The following is an 11,001-nucleotide window of genomic DNA, read 5'->3' on the forward strand; positions in this document are numbered from 1 at the left end:
GAAGCACATAGTAATGCTGATAAGGTGTTTGTTGCATTGCCTGAGACATATCAAGATGGGATATCTATTTTGTTTTGGGTTCTTAGTTATTTCCCTCAAGATAAAACAAAAATCATCATCACTCATATCACCGGTTTGTAGCTTAGCACCTTTTGATCTCCGTGTTAAACGTTATAAATTAATTTAATTAGCTTTTCATTTGAAGTATTCATATCAGCTAGAGAGATTTGAAATTATTGTATACTGTGAATTCTGATTGTGTGTAAATTAACTATGTCAAAACAGGATTATTTGATGCCCCGAATTTGCTTCTCAATGAGTATCTTTCACTCTGTACTGCATACGAGGTACATTTTAGATATTGATTTCATGTAAACTTGGGTAATTTCCTCTTTTGTTTTCCATGAAAAGAGGGATTTGAGAAGAAGAATAATAATAGACACATTTTACATTTTCTTTTGTTCATAGTTTCAAGCCGAGATATTGGTCCACGAAGCAGATGATATTGCCGAAGGAATTGTGCAAGTCATTGCAATACATGAAATCAAGAACCTTGTCATGGGTTCAGCTGCAAATAGGTACTGGCACAAAATCATACCAGTACCTCAATTAGTAAATGAAAAGGGGATGAGTTATTAGCTAGTATTGAGATTAGCCCAAAATATAATATGGATTACAAATATCGTCTATAATTGCAGTGATATGACGTATCTGGCATCTGAGACAGCAAACAAAGTGATGCAAGAAGCAAATCTGTCATGCAAGCTTTGGTTTGTCTATAACGAAAACCTTATATTCACTAGGTATATATAATTAACTTTTGGGAGTTCATTATTTTAATGATTTTTCTGTACTTAAATTTTACAGTTTTAAACTGTTCAAATCAAATTGACATGCTCAATGATGCTTACTGTTCAATTCATATCAAAATAAGCTTATTTAAGCTGAATTTATAATAATTTTTCTTATAGGGAGGTGAACTCATATAACGTAACACCAACTCCAACATCAAGCACATCTACCAGATCAAATAATGAGTCCACAAGAGAAGAGGTAATACTGTCATTTTTTATGTTTTTATAGAACTCATTTTTCAGAAAATGTATGTTGGTTCATTTGAGGTTATTCTGAGGCCATAAGATGGAACTTTCTTCTGTGTTTTCCTAAAATATGGATAGTATAGACTATAGAGTAAACAATAAAAAATATCTGAGATTTATGTATGTTTATTTTCTTTATAAAGAATTCTCATTATGATAAGTTTTTTCCATTTCTCTTGGATTAAGCCTCCATAGAGCTACTTTTCTTAATCTGATTCTACCGAACACCAACTCTTTAACCCTACTTAAAATTTAATCTCAGTGAACCCTACCGAACAGCCTTTATAATGATTTTTTACAATATAAATACATTTTTCCAGTAATCATATATTACTGCAAATAATTCAACACTAAAACATTGCAGAAGTTAGCAGAGAATTTGCGGCAAAAAGAGGAGGAAATTGGAGAGCTAAAGGAAACTGTACTTCAATTAAGACGAGAAATTGAACAACTCAAGTCAGAGAATGACCTCTTCAAAAGCCAAAGAGATGAACATTTCACTCAGAGGCTTGCATTGGAAACACAAGTTTCTGATGTTCAACTCCTTGTCCATCAACTATGCATACAAAATGATATGCATTGTGACTCCTCTACAGCATTGAATTCTGAGTTTTCCATGCAAGAACTAGAGCAAGCAACCGAGAATTTTAGTGAAACATTGAAGATTGGACAAGGTGGATTTGGACCTGTTTACAAAGGTTCTCTTCGTCGAATCACGGTAGCAATCAAGCTCTTGAATTCCCCAGACCTACATGGCATATCACAATTCCAAAAAGAGGTATATTTAAATTATAGCATTGTTAATTAAATTTAGTGCAAATATTTTTAATATTTTTGCCTTCCATAATTACAGATTACCATCCTCACAAAAGTGAGGCACCCGAATATAGTAACCCTCATCGGAGCCTGCTCAGAAGTATCGGCACTTGTATACGAGTATTTATCTAATGGAAGCCTTGAGGACCGTCTGGCCTGTGTCAACAGCACCCCACCTCTGACATGGCAGGCACGCACCCGCATCATTGGTGAGATCTGTCTCGCTCTCATTTTTCTCCACTCAAACAAGCCCGAACTAGTAATCCATGGAGATCTAAAGCCCGGAAACATTCTCCTTGACACCAATTTGGTGAGTAAACTCAGCGACTTTGGCATTTCTCGCCTCCTGAAACAACTGGACACCAACTTAACTGCTTTCTACCAAACAAGCCATCCGGCAGGAACATTTTCATACATTGACCCTGAGTACTTATCAACCGGGATTCTGACACCAAAATCAGACATCTACTCATTCGGCATCATTATCCTTCGTCTCCTAACAGGAAAGTCTCCAGTGAACATAGTAAGACAAGTACAAGATGCAATGACAAACGGGGTCCTTTTGTCGGTGATTGATGGGACAGCTGGGACATGGCCCTTTGAGCAAGCTATGGAGTTAGCAAAGATAGCCTTAAGATGTGCTGAGAATTATAGAAGCATGCGGCCTGATCTTGTTAATGAGATATGGGCAGTGATTGAACCATTGATGAAGGCTGCTTCTACTTGCGTAGAACCGCAGAGTCGTGGAGAAGAGAGCATACCATCACACTTCATCTGTCCAATATATCAGGAAGTGATGAAGGATCCTTGTATTGCAGCAGATGGTTTCACGTATGAAGGAGACGCAATAAAACAGTGGCTCAGAACAGGGCACGACACATCTCCGATGACCAACTTGCCACTTCTAAATAACATTCTGATTCAAAATCAAATGCTTCGATCTGCCATTCAGGAATGGCTTCAGCACCACCCACAATCTTAATCTATCATTCGGTTCAAGGTGTAACTAATGAAGTTTGTTATATTTGTTTTTTTTTTCTTTTGCCAAGTTTGAGTGATAATATTTGATAAATATTGCCAAGTTTGTACTATAATTTTCTATCTTTTCATAGTGAAAATTTCTTGTTCAACATTATTTTAAAAAAAATTCTGTTACATTAATTATATCATATCCAAATTTTTAAAAATCTATTCTGAATTTATACAGTAGAATTAAAATCGTATGTTTCGTCAGTTTGGTAGCTTGAATATCTTGAAAACAGAGTTGTTGACAACTTAAAATGTTACCCAATGAGTGCAAGAGATCTTCATTTTTTTTAAGAAGATGAAGAATAGGAGTCGAACCCCTATTTTATATTAACCGCAATTGGATTACATCGGTGTAGGGTTTTGAGTTGTAGCCGCTTTGTGATTTATAAGAGATAAGAGAAAAAAATAATAAAATAAAAAATCGACTTAATTAGACGGTCTGATACTGAGAAATCTAAACAAAAGAAATTCAAAAGTTTAAAATTATTTTAAAATTTAATGCAATATTTGCCACTGTTGAATAACTTCTTGTTCATCTTTTTAATACCCTTTTATTATTCGATCACATCGCTCCGTCCATACCACAAACTGTGATACACTAGTGGAAAAACTGAAATCAGGATCGGCCTATTTGAATCGGATGTATGAACTAACCGATACTAATACCTATCTGAATCGGTTTTATCAATAAAACCGATACTAAAAGCTAATGAAAACACAGCACGTGAACTAATTGAATCGGTTCCTAGTTAAGAACCGATCCAGATAGTATCTGGATCGGTTCTAAGCTAAGAACCGATCCTAATACTTGATAATTAGGATCGGTTCTTAGCTTAGAACCGATCCAGATACTATCAGCATCGGTTCTTAACTAGGAACCGATCCTGATACTTTTTTTTTTTTCAAAGATGGTTCTGCAAAAAAAAAAAAAATATTAATAATAGTATCAGGAACGGTTGTTTATAAACAACCGATGCTGATACTATTTTTTTTTTTAAAAGTTGGTTCTGCAAAAAAAAAAAAAAAAAAAAAAAAAAAAAAAAAAAGTATCAGCATCGGTTTATAAACAACCGATGCTGATACTTTTTTTTTTTTTTTTTTTTTTTTGCAGAACAAACTTTAAAAAAAAAAAATAGTATCAGCATCGGTTGTTTATAAACAACCGATGCTGATACTTTTTTTTTTTTTTTTTTTTTTTTTTTTTTTTTGCAGAACCAACTTTTAAAAAAAAAAAATAGTATCAGCATCGGTTGTTTATAAACAACCGTTCCAGATAGTCCATTTTAGGTTTTTATTTTTCCGCGCTCATCCCTTCTCTCCTTGCGTTTCTCCATTATTCAAAATTACAACTCTCTCAACTCCTTGTCTCCTCTAGCCGCCAGTCTCCTCCTCTCCCTCCATCTTGCCGTCTCCTCTCAGTCCGATCGGCTCAATAAAAAGAGTGCTCGGTGCTCAACGCAAGTGTGCTCGGCGCAATAAATCCACTCACTCGCTCGGTGCTCGGTGCTCGGTGCTCTGTGCTTGGTGCTCGGCCCTCTCCTCTCAGTCCGCTCGCCTCTCAGTTTAGGTAAATTTGCTAGATTAGTTTTGCTAGTTTAAGTAATTTCAAATTATCAAATCAATTCAATTCGGTTTCAAATCAATTCGGTTTCATTTAAATCAATTCGGCTAGTTTAGTTTTGGATTGAAATTACATGAGATGGTATTATGTTTTATCAAATCAATCCGGTTTCAATTCTTTGGGTACCATAAATCCTAAAAGAATAATATTGCAATTTTGCAGAACCAACAAAAAAAAAAAAAAAAAAATAGTATCAGCATCGGTTGTTTATAAACAACCGATGCTGATACTTTTTTTTTTTTTTTTTTTTTTTTTGCAGAACCAACTTTGAAAAAAAAAAAAAATAGTATCAGCATCGGTTGTTTATAAACAACCGATGCTGATAGTATCAGTGTCGCCTTCATCAGGATCGGTTGTTTAACCGATACTAATATGCGTATATAACCGATGCTGATTCCATATTTTCCACTAGTGATATGAGTATGTATTAGTGTTCTTATACCTTCATCTATCATCTTTCTTAGTTCATTTGAATTTCCTTCGAAGTTGAGCCATTGCCAACACCATTTAGTCAATAAGGCATTGTTTATAACTCTAAGCAAGATCCATCGAATGAGAATGTTTCAATGACTTTTGGGACCTTTTTTGCTCTCTCTCGCTCCAGCTATAGCCACTAATAAGAGCAGTATTAATTGTCAAGGTCTCAGAGCTATTATAATTATAAGATAAGATTTAGCATTGGCAGTAGTTGACCTTACCACACAGAGACATGTTGTAGAAATTAAGGTGAGTTAGAATCAGATTTATTTTTGTCAGTATGCTATCCTAGTATTAGTAGTTTGTCATTTGATACTCCTTTTCATAAGGGGTTTATGAATGCCTAATACAAAAATTATAACTAGGTAATATCAATATTGTGTTGAACTTAATCATAATTCTGATGTCATCTCTTAGCTAAATTAGACTTCGATCACAAAACAAGTTATATACTCTTAGCCCTAGTTTTAGTTGTTAATTTTGAATCAAACGGCCTCTAGTTTTGGCACACAAGCTATATATATAATTTAATAATTACATATTATTGTATAAAAGCTGACGCAGGTTGCTGCTGCTGCATTGTACAAAACAACCTCTTCTGAGTACTTTTCTATATGTGCTTCTGATACAGGTTGCTGCTGCTCTTTTAGTGGGGTTTTGACGGCAACACATAGTAATACAGATGAGGTGTTTGTTTCATTGCCTGAGATATATGACAAATATGAAGAGGCGATGTGCTCGAATACAATTCACGATACTTTAGAGGCGATGTGCTCAAATCATAAAAGGACAGGCGACGTGCTTAAATCATAAAAGGACATTCGAAAGATGAACAAGGAGATTGAACAGGAAGTTATTCAACAGTGGCAAATACTGCATTACATTTTTAAATAATTTCAAACTTTTCTTTTGTTTAGATTTCTCAGAATCAGACCTTCTTCTAAGTCTGTATTTTTTTTTATTATTATTAATTATTTTCTCTTATCTCTTGTAAATCACAATGCGGTTACAACTCAAAACCCCACACTCATGTAATCCATTTGCAGTTAATATAAAATAGGAGCTCGACTCCTATTCTTCAAAAAAAAAAAAAAATGAGGATCACTTGCACTCATTGGGTAACATTTTAAGTTGTCAACAACTCTGTTTTCAATATATTCAACCCACCAAACTGACGAAACGTATGATTTTAATTCTACTGTATAAATTCAGAATATATTTCTAAAATTTTGGATATGATATAATTAATGTAATAAAAAAAAAATTCAAATAATATTGAACAAGAAATTTTCACTATGAAAAGATAGAAAATTACTTACAAACTTGACTATATTTATCAAATATTATCACTCAAACTTGGTAAAAGAAAAAAAAAAAAACAAACAAAAAAAACAAATATAACAAACTTCATTAGTTACACTTTGAACCGATCGATAGATTAAGATTGTGGGTGGTGCTGAAGCCATTCCTGAATGGCAGATCGAATCATTCGATTTTGAATCAAATTGTTATTTGGAAGTGGCAAGTTGGTCATCGGAGATGTGTTGTGCCCTGTTCTGAGCCACTGTTTTATTGCGTCTCCTTCATACGTGAACCCATCTGCTGCAATACAAGGATCCTTCATCACTTCCTGATATATTGGACAGATGAAGTGTGATGGGATGCTCTCTTCTCCACGACTCTGCGGTTCTACGCAAGAAGAAGCAGCCTTCATCAATGGTTCAATCACTGCCCATATCTCATTAACAAGATCAGGCCGCATGCTTCTATAATTCTCGGCACATCTTAGTGCTATCTTTGCTAACTCCATAGCTTGCTCAAAGGGCCATGCTCCAGCTGTCTCATCAATCATCGACGAAAGGACCCCGTTTGTCATTGCATCTTGTACTTGTCTTACTATGTTCACTGGAGACATTCCTGTTAGAAGAAGAAGGATAATGATGCCGAATGAGTAGATGTCTGATTTTGGTGTCAGAATCCCGGTTGATAAGTACTCAGGGTCAATGTATGAAAATGTTCCTGCTGGACGGCTTGTTTGGTAAAAAGCAGTTAAGTTGGTGTCCGGTTGTTTCAGGAGGCGAGAAATGCCAAAGTCGCTGAGTTTACTCACCAAATTGGTGTCAAGGAGAATGTTTCCGGGCTTTAGATCTCCATGAATTACCAGTTCGGGCTTGTTTGAATGGAGGAAAATGAGAGCGAGGCAAATCTCACCAATGATGCGGGTGCGGGCCTGCCATGTCAGAGGTGGGGTGCTGTTGACACAGGCCAGACGGTCCTCAAGGCTTCCATTAGATAAATACTCATATACAAGTGCCGATACTTCTGAGCAGGCTCCAATAAGGGTTACTAGATTCGGGTGCCTCACTTTAGTGAGAATGGTAATCTGTAATTATGAAAGGAAAAAGTCTTTAAAATATTTTCACTAACTTTAATTAACAATGTTATAATTTAAATATACCTCTTGTTGGAATTGCGATATGCCATGTAGGTCTGGGGAATTCAAGAACTTGATTGCTACCATGATTTGGCGAAGAGAGCCTTTGTAAACAGGTCCAAATCCACCTTGTCCAATCCTCAATGTTTCACTAAAGTTCTCGGTTGCTTGCTGTAGTTCTTGCATGGAAAACTCAGAATTCAATGCTGTAGAGGAGTCACAATGCATGTCATTTTGTATGCATAGCTGCTGGACAAGGAGTTGAACATCAGAAACTTGTGTTTCCAATACAAGCCTCCTCTCATTTGCCACCTGAATCTGAGTAAAATGTTCATCTCTTTGGCTTTTGAGGAGCTCATTCTCTGCCTTGAGTTGTTCAATCATTTCTTTGCTTAGGAGTTTCTCATGCTCCTTCTCTTCAATTTCTCGTCTTAATTTAACTAAAGTTTCCTTCAGCTCTCGAACTTCTTCCTCTTTTCGCTGCAAATTCTCTGCTAACTTGTTCTGCAATGTTTAAGTCTTACATTATGCACTAATATACAATTACAGGAAAAAGGAATATATATTGTAACAAATCATTATATGAATCAAATGAACCAACATACATTTTCTAAAACATGATTTGTATGGAAACATAAAAAATGACGGTATCACCTCTTCTGTTGTGGACTCATTATTTGATCTGGTAGATGTGCTAGATGATGCCTCAGTATGGGATCTCACTTCAGATGTTGGAGTTGGTGTCAGGTTATATGAGTTCACCTCCCTGTAAGAAAGGTTATTATAAATTCAGAGCAGAACAAATGTGCTAGTTCCATATAGTATATTAGTATTAAGTAGATGCTTGATGAAACCATTTGCCAGTTCCAAGCTAGGACAATTTTGAATGCTCCTATTGGTGAACTTGTCAATTTCTCAATTTTTTTAAGGTACATCTGTTGGACTTTTCCTTTCTTTTTCTTTTTCTTTTTTTATTTTGAGATGAAAGGGGAGGTATCGGTGGCTAGATGTTTAAAATCTCAAATAAGCTTATTTTTATTTGAATTGAACAGTAAGCATCACATTGAGTATGTCAATTTGATTTGAACAGTATAAAACTGTAAAATTAAAGTACAGAAAAAAATTAAAATAATGAACTCTCAAAAGTTAATTATATATACCTAGTGAATATAAGGTTTTCGTCATAGACAAACCAAAGCTTGCATAACAGATTTGCTTCTTGCATCACTTTGTTTGCTGTCTCAGATGCCAGATACGTCATATTTCTGCAATTATAGACGATATTTGTAATCCATATTATTTTTTTGTGCTAATCTCAATACTAGCTAATAACTCATCCCCTTTTCATTTACTAATTGAGGTTCTGGTATGATTTTGTGCCAGTACCTATTTGCAACTGAACCCATGACAAGGTTCTTGATTTCATGTATTGCAATGACTTGCACAATTCCTTCGGCAATATCATCTGCTTCGTGGACCAATATCTCGGCTTGAAACTATGAACAAAAAGAAATTTAAATGTGTTTATTATTATTCTTCTTCTCAAATTCCTCTTTTCATGGAAAACAAAAGAGGAAATTAGCCAAGTTTAAATGAAATCAATATCTAAAATGCACCTCATATGCACTACAGAGTGAAAGATACTTGTTTAGAACCAAATCCATATTTTCCCTGTCATTTAGCCAAGGCGAAGGGGCATCTAATAATCCTGTTTTGACATAGTTAATTTATACACAATCAGAGACAGTACACAACAATTTGCTGATATCATGATTACTAAAGTTGCAATTGAAAAATACTAAAACAATTAAGAAAAGATAATGGAGATCAAAGGTGTTACGCTACAAACCGGTGATATGAGTGATGATGATTTTTGTTTTATCTTGAGGGAAATAACCAAGAACCCAAAACAAAATAGATATCCCATCTTGATATGTCTCAGGCAATGCAACAAACACCTTATCAGCATTACTATATGCTTCCATCAACCTGATCAGAAGCATAGAAAAGAACAAGAAATTGTTAAACTCAACTAATTAATTGTTCTAATTTTGCAAGCTATTAGACATTTACCCCTGAGAAAAAGGAAAAAGAAAGCTGATTCTAAACAGATCACAGAAATCATGAATAACTTACCTTAATTTCTATAGGATGTCTCGACGTGGCCAACGGAACTTCTTGTGAGGTCAACTACTGTTAATGCTAAATCTTATGGATAGATAATTTAGACACCTTCTTTATAATAGCTCTCAGACTCTATCAATTAAAACTATATATATATATATATAGAGAGATAGGCTAATATCAAAACGTTTGCACCAACCCCTCCCGTGCAACCAAGTCATTTTCTGATTTTCAAAGTCCAAACGACCGATCCGAACCGTTAGATGTTTAATCCATATTGAAATGTGCTTGGAGACCAAATTTTACATTTTTTGAAATTTTTTTGCTATTTATTAAGATGGTTTGAAATCGCTGTTTTCCAGTGGTGCAGAATTTTAATAAAAACAGCGATTTTCAAACCATCTTAATAAATAGCAAAAAAATTCCAAAAAATATAAAATTTGGTCTCCAAGCACATTTCAATATGGATTAAACATCTAACGGTTCGGATCGGTCGTTTGAACTTTGCAAATCGGAGAACCACTTGGTTGCACGGAAGGGTTTGGTGCAAACGTTTTGATATTAGCCTATCTCTATATATATATATAGAGTTAGGCTGGGGTGCTATGGATAGCATAGTGGCCTCTATGCTACGGCTCAATATTCGAGTTTTCAAAATCCAAACGGTCGATCCGAACCGTTCATCTTATTCTCCATATTAATATCTGCTTGGAGACCAAATTTTACATTTTTCTGAATTTTTTTACTATTTATTAAGTATTTTACAAAATTGTTGATCCAACGGTGGCTGCACAAAACAGTAAAACCGTTGGATTAGCGATTTTCAAAGTGGCTTAATAAATAGTAAAAAAATTCAGAAAATTATAAAATTTGGTCTCCAAGCAGATATTAATATGGAGAATAAGATGAACGGTTCGGATCGACCGTTTGGATTTTGAAAAATCGAATATTGAGCCGTAGCATAGAGGCCACTATGCTATCCATAGCACCCCAGCCTAACTCTATATATATATATATATATATAGAGTTAGGCTGGGGTGCTATGGATAGCATAGTGGCCTCCCGTGCTACGGCTCAATATTCAAGTTTTCAAAATCCAAACGGTCGATCCGAACCGTTCATTGTTTAATCCATATTGAAATGTGCTTGGAGACCAAATTTTACATTTTTAGGAATTTTTTTGCTATTTATTAAGATGGTTTCAAAATCGCTGTTTTTATTAAAATTCTGCACCACTGGAAAACAGCGGTTTCAAAAATGCTTAATAAATAGTAAAAAAATTTCAAAAAATATAAAATTTGGTCTCCAAGCACATTTCGATATGGATTAAACAATGAACGGTTCGGATCGACCGTTTGGATTTTGAAAACTTGAATATTGAGCCGTAGCACGGGAGGCCA

At 34.9% G+C, this 11,001-nt stretch overlaps 3 protein-coding genes across 3 annotated transcripts; 2 read left to right on the forward strand and 1 right to left on the reverse strand.

The window, feature by feature from the left end:
- On the forward strand, positions 1-1,139 carry LOC144554466 (U-box domain-containing protein 36-like). The gene is made up of 5 exons (XM_078302784.1): positions 1-133; positions 469-578; positions 699-803; positions 972-1,053; positions 1,098-1,139. Exons 1-5 carry the CDS (start codon positions 14-16, stop codon positions 1,137-1,139), a joined length of 459 nt encoding a protein of 152 aa, XP_078158910.1. The 5' UTR covers positions 1-13.
- Positions 1,140-1,470: 331 nt separating this feature from the next.
- Positions 1,471-2,994, forward strand: LOC144554721 (U-box domain-containing protein 70-like). The gene is made up of 2 exons (XM_078303044.1): positions 1,471-1,878; positions 1,954-2,994. Exons 1-2 carry the CDS (start codon positions 1,675-1,677, stop codon positions 2,896-2,898), a joined length of 1,149 nt encoding a protein of 382 aa, XP_078159170.1. The 5' UTR covers positions 1,471-1,674; the 3' UTR covers positions 2,899-2,994.
- Positions 2,995-6,460: 3,466 nt separating this feature from the next.
- LOC144554718 (U-box domain-containing protein 70-like) lies at positions 6,461-9,185 on the reverse strand. The gene is made up of 6 exons (XM_078303040.1): positions 9,094-9,185; positions 8,864-8,973; positions 8,638-8,742; positions 8,132-8,243; positions 7,502-7,981; positions 6,461-7,426 (listed from the first exon to the last, which is right to left on the reverse strand). Exons 1-6 carry the CDS (start codon positions 9,139-9,141, stop codon positions 6,482-6,484), a joined length of 1,800 nt encoding a protein of 599 aa, XP_078159166.1. The 5' UTR covers positions 9,142-9,185; the 3' UTR covers positions 6,461-6,481.
- Between the last annotated feature and the right edge of the window lie 1,816 nt (positions 9,186-11,001).

This window comes from Carex rostrata, chromosome 5, assembly GCF_964058835.1.
Source record: "Carex rostrata chromosome 5, lpCarRost1.2, whole genome shotgun sequence".
Lineage (NCBI taxonomy): Eukaryota > Viridiplantae > Streptophyta > Magnoliopsida > Poales > Cyperaceae > Carex > Carex rostrata.